We start from the raw sequence: 13365 nt of genomic DNA, 5'->3' as shown, positions 1-13365 counted from the left end.
TGTGGGAGTATAGCATACTCCCTTTTTACCTTATCAGTATTAGAACAATGAGGCTGTATTCCTTTCTAGGCAGGGTGGGGGCTGTTTTTGTATTCAATAAGTTGTCTCTTTCCGTTTGGCTTTCAGACCGCTTCTAGATGCCGCTATAAACGGACTGTAGGGCTGGTCTCCTAAAGCTTTAGTAAAACTTGATAATATTCCTATTCTGTCTTGATGGTCCTTCTTACTCTGCATATATGTTATCTGAAAAAATGTGGGATTGACCAGTGACTTTAATTCCCTGAGAGGAAGACTGGTCAGACGCAACACTCTGTAGCTCTTTTTGGACAGTTACACCTAAAACTCTCGGATTCTGACACTTGGCACCATCTTAAAAGTACGCCGGCTTTAATGTTTTAAAGTGCTAACTTTTAGCTTTTTTCTCCAATTATGAGGTGGCGACTTGTCCAGGGTGTACCCCGCCTTCCGCCCGATTGTAGAGGATATAGGCTCCAATGCCTCCCCCCCGTGACCCCGAAGGGAATAAGCGGTAGAAAATGGATGGATGGATGCACAGCCATACACCTTAGTCATATAACTTGGTACGTGACACATGCTAACCGTTAGCATGTTTATGTTAGCATGCTAACATTAAAGTGCTAGCTTTTTGGGCTAATTTTGCAACCATTTAACCTAGAGTCACATCACTTGGTATGTGACACATGCTAACCGTTAGCATGTCTGTGTTAGCATGCTAACATTAAAGTGCTAGCTTTTTGGGCTAATTTTGCAACCATTTAACCTAGAGTCACATAACTTGGTATGTGACACATGCTAACCGTTAGCATGTCTGTGTTAGCATGCTAACATTAAAGTGCTAGCTTTTTAGGCTAATTTTGCAACCATTCAACCTACAGTCACATAACTTGGTATGTGACACATGCTAACTGTTAGCATGTTTGTGTTAGCATGCTAACATTAAAGTGCTAGCTTTTTGGGCTAATTTTGCAACCATTTAACCTAGAGTCACATCACTTGGTATGTGACACATGCTAACCGTTAGCATGTTTATGTTAGCATGCTAACATTAAAGTGCTAGCTTTTTGGGCTAATTTTGCAACCATTTAACCTAGAGTCACATCACTTGGTATGTGACACATGCTAACCGTTAGCATGTTTATGTTAGCATGCTAACATTAAAGTGCTAGCTTTTTGGGCTAATTTTGCAACCGTTTAACCTAGAGTCACATAACTTGGTATGTGACACATGCTAACCGTTAGCATGTTTATGTTAGCATGCTAAAATTAAAGTCCTAGCATTTTGGGCTAATTTTGCAACCGTTTAACCTAGAGTCACATAACTTGGTATGTGACACATGCTAACCGTTAACATGTTTGTGTTAGCATGCTAACATTAAAGTGCTAGCTTTTTGGGCCAATTTTGCAACCATTTAACCTAGAGTCATATAACTTGGTATGTGACACATGCTAACCGTTAGCATGTTTATGTTAGCATGCTAACATTAAAGTGCTAGCTTTTTGGGCTAATTTTGCAACCATTTAACCTAGAGTCACATAACTCGGTATGTGACAGCTGTTAACTGTTAGCTCGCTGGCATGCTAACTTTAGCACACTAACTTAAACATGCTAACTTCTTCATCCAATTTTACACTTTTTTCTCCATTTCCGCAGCCATACACCTTACAGCCGTGTTACATGAAATGTGAGGCATGCTAACTGTTAGCATTCCGTCCTTAGCACACATGCTAAATGTTAGCATTTTAATGTCAGCATGCTGACGTTTTAGGCTAGCTCTGTAGCTCTTTTTGGACAGTTACACCTAAAACTCTCGGATTCTGACACTCGGCACCATCTTAAAAGTACGCCGGCTTCCCGCGACCCCCGGCCAGAGGTCAAAGGCACAGATAGCAGGCCCATCAAAATTTCCGCGGGAATTTTCTGCATACGCTGGAGTACATTGAAATGAACACATACGCGCATCTGCAGCTTCATCATTATTTTATTTCTTTAATACAGACAACATCAGCAGTGGACCTCTTTGGACATTTCTCTCATATATCACTTCATTTTTTTAATTTTTTTTTTCATTCTATCTTTTTTTGTCACGCTTCAGCAGATCATGACATAACATCTGTTAGATCAACGCGCTCAGGTAATAAACGGGAATTACAAATCAGACAAATAACATCAAAGGAGACGAAGAGGTGTGGGCGGAGTCCATCTGTTCGATTGTTTTAATCCCCAGGATGTCAATTCATGGAATCTTCATTTTGGCTGCAAAACATGACTAGGAGTTATTTCTTAAAGAAAAGAAAAAAACACCACAAAAAAGGAATAAAGTGACTTCTTACTTTTGTTGTTTTTAGGGTCAAGCGAAGGGATTCCCAAAAGGATCCCCAAAGGCATCCGAGTTCTGACCAACAGGAGCAGTCTGCCGTCAAGAAACACGATCATGATTATTACGTTGTTGCGTAACACAGGCAGCAGTTTGAGGCTTTCCCTTTGTACCGTTGCGGCAGGCGGGGCCCCGAAGGGAGAGGAGTTGGGGGCTCCGAATGCTTCGTCAAACATGTCTACATTGAGGCCTTGACCGGAGTTGTTTAAGGCCGGGCCAGAGGAGAAGGCGCCATCCAGAAGACCGGCGGCGTTCAGGCCGGGAGCCGGCGCCATTTTGGGAGCGTCTGAAGAGAAAAAAAGACAAGAACTTGAGGATAGAGACGGCATCTTTGAAGGGAGCCGGATCCTGAGGAGCAGTTCCTTTCAAAGAGCCGCTCAAAAGACTGGCTCATTATTATTGTTGGTTTTTTTTATCAAGGAAACAATCACTGCTAACACACACACACACACACACACACACACACACACACACACACACACACACACACACACACACACACACACACACACACACACACACACACACACACACACACACACACACACACACACACACACACACACACACACACACACACACACACACACACACACACACATATATATATACATATACATATATACGTATATATACATATATATATATATATATAATTTAAATTACACAAATATTACACTAATGGTGGGAAACATTCTGAAATACTGGCTATAATTTCTTTTTTTTTTGTCTTTCCATTATCAACAGTTTATAAGGCGGTGCCATATTTCCATGCTTTGGCAGTGACATCACAAGTTTGAATTTTCTATAATGTTAATATGTGTAGTAATTTAACAATTAATTTATGTTATTCACATGTGAATAATGCTGTATAATAGACTGTATTTACGTTATTCACATGTGAATAATGCTGTATAATAGACTGTATTTACATTATTCACATGTGAATAATGCTGTATAATAGACTGTATTTACATTATTCACATGTGAATAATGCTGTATAATAGACTGTATTTACATTATTCACATGTGAATAATGCTGTATAATAGACTGTATTTATGTTATTCACATGTGAATAATGCTGTATAATAGACTGTATTTACATTATTCACATGTGAATAATGCTGTATAATAGACTGTATTTATGTTATTCACATGTGAATAATGCTGTATAATAGACTGTATTTATGTTATTCACATGTGAATAATGCTGTATAATAGACTGTATTTATATTATTCACATGTGAATAATGCTGTATAATAGACTGTATTTATGTTATTCACATGTGAATAATGTTGTATAATAAACTGTATTTATGTTATTCACATGTGAATAATGCTGTATAATACTGTATTTATGTTATTCACATGTGAATAATGCTGTATAATAGACTGCATTTACATTCACATGTGAATAATGCTGTATAATAGACTGTATTTACATTATTCACACGTGAATAATGCTGTATAATAGACTGTATTTATATTATTCACATGTGAATAATGCTGTATAATAGACTGTATTTACGTTATTCACATGTGAATAATGCTGTATAATAGACTGTATTTATGTTATTCACATGTGAATAATGCTGTATAATAGACTGTATTTATGTTATTCACATGTGAATAATGCTGTATAATAGACTATTTACATTATTCACATGTGAATAATGCTATATAATAGACTATTTATGTTATTCACATGTGAATAATGCTGTATAATAGACTATTTACATTATTCACATGTGAATAATGCTATATAATAGACTGTATTTATGTTATTCACATGTGAATAATGCTGTATAGACTGTATTTATGTTATTCACATGTGAATAATGCTGTATAATAGACTATTTACATTATTCACATGTGAATAATGCTGTATAATAGACTGTATTTATGTTATTTACATGTGAATAATGCTGTATAATAGACTGTATTTATGTTATTCACATGTGAATAATGCTGTATAATAGACTACTTATATTATTCACATGTGAATAATGCTGTATAATAGACTGTATTTACATTATTCACATGTGAATAATGCTGTATAATAGACTGTATTTATGTTATTCACATGTGAATAATGCTGTATAATAGACTATTTATATTATTCACATGTGAATAATGCTGTATAATAGACTATTTATATTATTCACATGTGAATAATGCTGTATAATAGACTGTATTTATGTTATTCACATGTGAATAATGCTGTATAATAGACTATTTACATTATTCACATGTGAATAATGCTGTATAATAGACTGTATTTATGTTATTCACATGTGAATAATGCTGTATAATAGACTGTATTTACATTATTCACATGTTTCTGTGTGGAGTTTGCATGTTCTCCCCGTGACTGCGTGGGTTCCCTCCGGGTACTCCGGCTTCCTCCCACCGCCAAAAACATGCACCTGGGGATAGGTTGATTGGCAACACTAAATTGGCCCTAGTGTGTGAATGTGAGTGTGAATGTTGTCTGTCTATCTCTATCTGTGTTGGCCCTGCGATGAGGTGGCGACTTGTCCTGGGTGTACCCCGCCTTCCGCCCGATTGTAACTGAGATAGGCTCCAGCGCCCCCCGCGACCCCGTAGGGAATAAGCGGTAGAAAATGGATGGATGGACATGTGAATAATGCAGTATAATAGACTGTATTTATATTATTCACATGTAAAAAATACCTAAGTGTTTATTGTCTATTGTGAGCAAACTGTGGTGCTGAATTTCCCCCAGGGATCAATAAAGTACATTCTATTCCCGGGGTCACCAACCTTTTTGAAACCAAGAGCTACTTCTTGGGTACTGATTAATGCGAAGGGCTACCAGTTTGATACACACTTAAATAAATTGCCAGAAATAGCCAATTTGCTCAATTGACCTTTAACTCTATGTTATTATTAATAATTAATGATATTTACACTTAATTGAACGGTTTAAAAGAGGAGAAAACACGAAAAAAAAATGACAATTAAATTTTGAAACATAGTTTATCTTCAATTTCGACTCTTAAAAATTCTAAATTCAACCGAAAAAAATTGAGAAAAACTAGCTAATTCGAATCTTTTTGAAAAAATTTAAAAAATAATTTATGGAACATCATTAGTAATTTTTCCTGATTAAGATTAATTTTAGAATTTTGAAGACATGTTTTAAATAGGTTAAAATCCAATCTGCACTTTGTTAGAATATATAACAAATTGGACCAAGCTATATTTCTAACAAAGACAAATCATTATTTCTTCTAGATTTTCCAGAACAAAGATTTTAAAAGAAATTTAAAAGACTTTGAAATAAGATTTAAATTTGATTCTACAGATTTTCTAGATTTGCCAGAATATTTTTTTTAAAAATTTTAATCATAATAACTTTGAAGAAATATTTCACAAATATTCTTCGTCACAAAACTAAAATGAAGAATTAAATTAAAATGTATTTATTATTCTTTACAATAAAAAAAATTAATTTACTTGAACATTGATTTAAATTGTCAGGAAAGAAGAGGAAGGAATTTAAAAGGTAAAAAGGTATATGTGTTTAAAAATCCTAAAATCATTTTTAAGGTTGTATTTTTTTCTCTAAAATTGTCTTTCTGAAAGTTATAAGAAGCTAAGTAAAAAAAATTATGAATTTATTTAAACAAGTGAAGACCAAGTCTTTAAAATATTTTCTTGGATTTTCAAATTCTATTTGAGTTTTGTCTCTCTTAGAATTAAAAATGGCGGGCAAAGCGAGACCAGCTTGCTAGTAAATAAATACAACTTAAAAAATAGAGGCAGCTCACTGGTAAGTGCTGCTATTTGAGCTATTTTTAGAACAGGCCGGCGGGCTACTCATCTGGTCCTTACGGGCACCGCGTTGGTGACCCCTGTTCTATTCTATTCTATTCTACTCACTCCATACAGTTGCCGGTCGGGTGGTGCAGGGTGGGCAATTAGCATGTGCATAAAAACCGCTCCCAAACAAACGACTCTTAACTGGGAATCGGTTCTCATCGTTCACCTAAAAGAGCGGTTCAAAACACTACATTTGTTCACGAACGCCACATCTCTACCTGAGGAAAGGTGTGCGCCCCCTGCTGGTGCCTTACCGTTAGCAGTCACTGATATTTGATTGATGTCAAAGTCGTCGTGGTCGGCAGCGTCTTGGGCCATGCCTACTTTATTGGAGAAGTACTGGTCGAAAGCCCCCGATTCTTTGCCGTCGGGAGCGGCGGGGGTCACCTGCTCGCCTTTCCTGGCAGGTATGGCGGGGGGCTTGGCGAGCTGGAAATCCTTGAACATGTCCTTCCCGGTCTTCTTCTCCTTCTCCCCGAGGGGGTCCAAGGCGGTGAAGGCATTGTTCTCAACCTTGGGTGGCTCCTTCGCCGGCGGCCGGGGGGGCGGGCGGGACGGGCCCGGCAGCTCGCCCATCATGTGGAAGGGGCCCGGCTGGAAAGGGTTGGTGGAGGCCGGCTGACCCCAACCCGGAGCCCCGAGCGGGCCGACAGGAGGAGGCTGACCCCAGCCGTGGGGCGGGGCTAGATGTGGGGCGCCGTACTGAGGCGGCATCTGCTGGCCCCAGGCGCCGGGGGGGATGGGGAGACCGCCAAAGGCGGACGGCTGAGGGTAGGTGGGCCTGGGGGGCCCGTACATGGACGGTGCGACAGTGGAGGCTGCCCACATGCCGGTGCTGGCTGGTGCACCTAACTGCAGATCTCCTGGACGTGACCACATTTTGGTTAAACGCCGGTCAAAAACTCTTGATGAAAAGACGGTGCTTACCTAAAGCCGCGATGGACGACGGAGCGGACTTGTTGAAGAGGTCACCTGCAGCCGATGACCCGGCAGGTTGACCAGGAGCAGCGAAGAGTTCTGCTCCGAACAAGTCATTTGCTGTGGACTATTAAGGGATAGTAGTGAGGTCAAGCTCCATGTGCCTTAGTCCTTTTAAAAAGGTCCCCTAGCATACTTTGGTCCATAATTATGGGCCTGCTGCAATGCAAGCAGCCCATATTATTATTGCAACTTGCTATGTGACACATGCTAACTGATAGCATGCCACCGTTAGCTTTCTAGCATGCTAAAATTAGTGTGCTAACTTTTTGAGCTAGTTTTGCAACCGTTTACCCCAGAGTCATATAACTTGGTATATGACACTTGAAAACTGTTAGCATGCAAGCGTTAGCATGCTAAAATTAAAGTGCTAACTTTTTTTTGCTAAATTTACTTTTTTTTTTCCTCTAATTCCCCAGCAATACACCTTGGAGTCATATAACTTGGTATGTGACACAAGCTAACTATTATCATGCGCACTTCGAAAAAGTGCACACCCTAACCCTAACCCCAACCCAAACCCTGTCCCCAACCCTTATCCTAACCCTAACCAGTTACCAAACTGCTGTCTCTCATTTGCAAGTATGACAATAAGTTTTAGCGACTTCCTCCCGGTCAACTTCCTTTGTTTTCACATTCCCAAAGTGTGCACTTCGAGAAAGTGCGCACCCTAACCCTAACCCCACCCCTAACCTCAACCAGCTATCAAACTGCTGTGTCTCATTTGCAAGTGTGACAATAAGTTTTGGCAACTTCTTCCCAGTCAACTTCCTTTGTTTTCACATTTGCAAAGTGTGCACTTCAAGAAAGTGCATACCCTAACCCGAACCCCAACCAGTTATCAAACTGCTCTGTCTCATTTGAAAGTATGACAATAAGTTTTGGCAACTTCCTCCCGGTCAACTTCCTTTGTTTTCATAATCTCAAAGTGTGCACTTCAAGAAAGTGCATACCCTAACCCCAACCCCAACCCTAACCAGTTATCAAACTGCTGTGTCTCATTTGCAAGTATGACAATAAGTTTTGCCGACTTCTTCCCGGTCAACTTCCTTTGTTTTCACATTCTCAAAGTGCCCACTTTCACCTAGCCCTAACCCAAACCCTAACCCCAACCCCAACCAGTTATCAAACTGCTGTCTCTCATTTGCAAGTATGACAATAAGTTTTAGCACCTTCTTCCCGGTCAACTTCCTTTGTTTTCACATTCCCAAAGTGTGCACTTCGAGAAAGTGCGCACCCTAACCCTAACCCCACCCCTAACCCCAACCAGCTATCAAACTGCTGTGTCTCATTTGCAAGTGTGACAATAAGTTTTGGCAACTTCTTCCCAGTCAACTTCCTTTGTTTTCCCATTCACAAAGTGTGCACTTCAAGAAAGTGCATACCCTAACCCGAACCCCAACCCTAACCCCAACCCTAACCCTAACCAGTTATCAAACTGCTGTGTCTCATTTGCAAGTATGACAATAAGTTTTGGCAACTTCCTCCCGGTCAACTTCCTTTGTTTTCATAATCTCAAAGTGTGCACTTCAAGAAAGTGCATACCCTAACCCTAACCCCAACCCTAACCCTAACCAGTTATCAAACTGCTGTGTCTCATTTGCAAGTATGACAATAAGTTTTGGCAACTTCCTCCCGGTCAACTTCCTTTGTTTTCATAATCTCAAAGTGTGCACTTCAAGAAAGTGCATACCCTAACCCCAACCCCAACCCTAACCCCAACCCCAACCAGTTATCAAACTGCTGTGTCTCATTTGCAAGTATGACAATAAAGTTTTGCCGACTTCTTCCCGGTCAACTTCCTTTGTTTTCACATTCTCAAAGTGTGCACTTCTCAAAGTGCCCACTTTCACCTAGCCCTAACCCAAACCCTAACCCCAACCCCAACCAGTTATCAAACTGCGGTGTCTCATTTGCAAGTATGACAATAAGTTTTGGCGACTTCCTCCCGGTCAACTTCCTTTGTTTTCACATTCTCAAAGTGTGCACTTCAAGAAAGTGCGCACCCTAACCCCAACCCTAACCCTAACCTTAACCCCAACCCGCTATCAAACTGCTGTGTCTCATTTGCAAGTATGACAATAAGTTTTGGCGACTTCCTACCGGTCAACTTCCTTAGTTTTCACATTCTCAAAGTGTGCACTTCAAGAAAAAGCGCACCCTAATCCCAACCCCAACCCCAACCAGTTATCAAACTGCGGTGTCTCATTTGAAGTACAACAATAAGTTTTGGCGACTACCTCCCGGTCCACTTCCTTTGTTTTCACATTCTCAAAGTGCGCACTTTCACCTAGCCCTAACCCAAACCCAAACCCTAACCCCAACCAGTTATCAAAGTGCTGTGTCTCATTTGCAAGTATGACAATAAGTTTCAGCGACTTCCTCCCGGTCAACTTCCTTTGTTTTCACATTCCCAAAGTGTGCACTTCGAGTAAGTGCGCACCCTAACCCTAACCCCACCCCTAACCCCAACCAGCTATCAAACTGCGGTGTCTCATTTGCAAGTATTACAATAAGTTTTAGCGACTTCCTCCCGGTCAACTTCCTTTGTTTTCACATTCTCAAAGTGTGCACTTCGAGAAAGTGCGCACCCTAACCCTAACCCAAACCCTATTCCGTAGAATTGACCACTAAATGGTAACACCCCAATAACTTTTTCAACTTGTTTAAGTCGGGGTCCACGCAAATCAATTCATGGTCAACTTCCTTTGTTTTCACATTCTCAAAGTGCGCACTTTCACCCAACCCTAACCCAGACCCAAACCCTAACCCCAACCCCAACCCTTTACCAAACTGCTGTGTCCCATTTGCAAGTATGACAATAAGCTTTAGCGACTTCCTCCCGGTCAACTTCCTTCGTTTTCACATTCTCAAAGTGCGCACTTCGAGAAAGTGCACACCCTAACCCCAAACCCCAACCCCAACCTAGTGTAAACGTTGGTTCCATTGTTGGCTGACTTTGGCTAGCCTTTATATACGAGTTAAAATGCATGAAAAAATAAAACCATATATTTTTGTCTTTCATAAGGATTGTGAGTGACAGGTAAAACTCCCCAAAAGTGCAATTCTCCTTTAAAAAGAGTAAAAAAATATGAGACCTTTAAAAGTACACTTCTGACTGACGGTGCCGTTACAACCAAAACATTCCCAGACCATTTTCCCACATGCAAACTGGACAAACCAGAGACACAGAAAGAGTGCGAGGTCACACTCGGTCAGTTATTTTTTTCCCCCCCAAAAAATACAATTCCCAAACAATTCCCCCAGCATGCATTGCCACTTACCAGTCGGTGGAAACGTGAGCGTTAGCGATAAAGACAGGAGACAAGAGGTTACAGCAGAAAGAAGCTTGTGTGACCGCATGCGTTCGGACCGACCCGATCCCTTCTCGTAGCACCAAGACACCCATGCAGATGCGGAGATAGAGGGGGGGTGTCAAGCGACCAATTACGCGGTGGGGGGGAGGGGCAAGGACCCACCTAAGAAGGCATCACACATGCAGTGAATACATGTCGCACACCACAACGTCACCTTTTGACTCCTTCGACTTCGTCCGGCCTTAGAACTCTGGGGCGGCGGGGTTAGAACCACAGAGTCCTTGCTATGACTCACTGGGGCTTCGTGGCTTATCCCGTTAGAAAAGAGGGCGGAGGAGTCAAAAAAGGGGTTTTTGGCGGAGAGACCAGGTCCAGACTCGTTCCCGTCCATCAGGGTGATGGCGCCGCCCTGAGTTATCTCGCCCCCTAGTGGCCACTGGCCGTTACTGAGCGCCAGGATCATGCTCTTGCTGCTCAGCGCCTGCCGGCCGAGGGCTAGTTCCGAGTCCCCGCTCGAAGGGTGCGAGTGACCGGGCGTTCTGGAGAGGGGATCGTCTCTGAAAGGGTCGCTGTCTGGGGCGGGGAAGTAGCCGAACGCCGGGCAGAAGGGGTTCTCAGTCGGCTCGCCGGCGCAGGAAGTTAAAACGCTTCCCTTTATGCAATTCTGATTGCCGTCGACTTCGGCGGAAAAGTCCAGCAAGGGAAAATCGTTAGAGTCCTGGTTAACAGGAGAGGGAGGAAGACGCGGGAATCAGAACACAATGACAAGGGAATCACAGGTGAAAACCATTTAAAGCTGCTAAATCCATTTTGTTAACAAAATACATAAAAGTGTGTTGCTTTTACTTAGCCCGATATCAAAAATGTCTCCTGCATCTTTTTGAATTATTGCCGCAAAAAAATCTATTCATTGTATTTTCCGGACCATAGGGCGCACCGGATTATAAGGCGCACCGCACCGCCGAGGAATGGTTGTTTTTGATCTTTTTTCATATATAAGGCGCATTAAAGGAGTCCTTTTTTTTTTTTCTAAATGTAAGAGACTTCCTTGCGGACTACATCAGTGTTTTTCCAACCACAGTCTGGTGTGCCGTGGGAGATTATGTCATTTCACCTATCCATCCATCCATTTTCTACCGCTTATAGTCTGCAAATGATGCGTTGTTGTTGAGTGTCGGTGCTGTCTAGAGCTGGGCAGAGTAACCGTGTAATACTCTTCCATATCAGTAGGTGGCAGCCGGTAGCTGATTGCTTTGTAGCGGTCGAAAACAGCGGGAGGCAGCGTGCAGGTACAAAGGTGTCTAATGCTTAAACCAAAAATAAACCAAAGGTGAGTGGCCCTAAGAAAAGGCATCGAAGCTTATGCCTGGTTCACACCAACGGCGCTTGCCGCGCTTTAAAGCGGCGAGCAAAGCGCCGTCATTTTTGTCAATTTTTCCACGAATATCCCCATCTCTGAAGTAATGTTATGCTTTGATACGCTCTGATACGAATTAGTTGCCGCTTTGTTACCGTTCCTCACGCTTTGATACGCTTTAAATCACGCTTTGATACGTTTTATTGAACTTTATTACGCTTTGATGCGATCCTGACAATTTAAATCAGGCTCTGACACGATTATCAAGCTCTGTTGTGCATTGTTACAACAACAAAAAAGAAAAAAATGTGAAAAACTCAGTATACTGTTTTCCACACATTTTTTATATTCATTTATTTTTTCAATTTCTCTTTTTTTTTCGTTATGTTTTATATCTTCATTTCTTTTATTTTTGTCATCTTAATAAATATCTATCTTTCATTTCTTATGCTAGTTGAAAATAATAAAAGGCAATTATCCACACATTTTTTATATTCATTTATTTTTTCAATTTCTCTTTTTTTTCGTTATATTATGTTTTATATCTTCATTTCTTTATTTTTGTCATCTTAATAAATATCTCTTTCATTTCTTATGCTAGTTGAAAATAATAAAAGGCAATTATCAACACATTTTTTATATTCATTTATTTTTTCAATTTCTCTTTTTTTCCCGTTGTATTATGTTTTATATCTTAATTTATTTTATTTTTGTCATCTTAATAAATATCTCTTTCATTTCTTATGCTAGTTGAAAATAATAAGGCATTTCTTTTATAAAACGTAACATTCTCTTTATTATTAACATTTTCATACAGAAAAATTATAGACCGTAATGTCAAACTGCAACATCAAACAGCAAACTCTAACAGAAGTACAGAAACAATGATCATCGTATAAAAAAGGCAATGATGCAAAAGAGAATGGATTTGTAATCCTGTGTTGGTTTTACATAAAAGTTTCAATGTCACTAGTCAATATCACAGTCACTTCCTATTTGTAGGGGTCTGCGCTTTGAACCAAGATCTGTTAAGCTTTCCTACGCTTTTAGTCAAGTTTTGCTGAGCTTTGTCACGCTTTTTCACGCTCCATTCTTGACAGAGCGCAGAATTTTTTTAAACAGTTCAAAAAATTTTGGCGAACTTGCCGCATGTCCCGCTTCACTACAAGCTTTCCAACGATCCATTAGGACCCTCACGCTTTAATCAGGCTTTGTTACGCTATAACGCCGCTTTGCATGCCGCTTTAAAGCGCCGTTGGTGTGAACCTAGCATAAGGGAAGGCTATGCAGAATGAAACTAAAACTGAACTGGCTACAAAGTAAACAAAAACAGAAATGCTGGACGACAGCAAAGACTTACGGTGTGTGGAGCAGACGCTGTCCACAAAGTGGTTCTTTGCTCAAAATATTGCATAGATGATGTTTTACACATCATCTTTCTGACAGTCTCTTCAGGATGCGCCATTTAGT

At 40.6% G+C, this 13365-nt stretch overlaps 1 protein-coding gene across 1 annotated transcript in view; it reads right to left on the bottom strand.

The window, feature by feature from the left end:
* Positions 1 to 1988: 1988 nt before the first annotated feature.
* Positions 1989 to 13365, bottom strand: part of LOC133656163 (disabled homolog 2-like) — a 24243-nt gene continuing 12866 nt past the window's right edge. Inside the window, 6 exon segments of the mRNA XM_062057067.1 lie at positions 1989 to 2275; positions 2353 to 2432; positions 2510 to 2682; positions 6498 to 7106; positions 7171 to 7288; positions 10753 to 11256. Coding sequence (XP_061913051.1) covers positions 2370 to 2432; positions 2510 to 2682; positions 6498 to 7106; positions 7171 to 7288; positions 10753 to 11256 — 1467 coding nt within the window. The 3' untranslated portion in view covers positions 1989 to 2275; positions 2353 to 2369.

The sequence above is a fragment of the Entelurus aequoreus genome, linkage group LG08, assembly GCF_033978785.1.
Source record: "Entelurus aequoreus isolate RoL-2023_Sb linkage group LG08, RoL_Eaeq_v1.1, whole genome shotgun sequence".
NCBI classification, from domain to species: Eukaryota; Metazoa; Chordata; class Actinopteri; order Syngnathiformes; family Syngnathidae; genus Entelurus; species Entelurus aequoreus.
The sequence above is the reverse complement of the archived record's forward strand: the minus strand, read 5'-3'. Positions and strand labels throughout refer to the sequence as shown.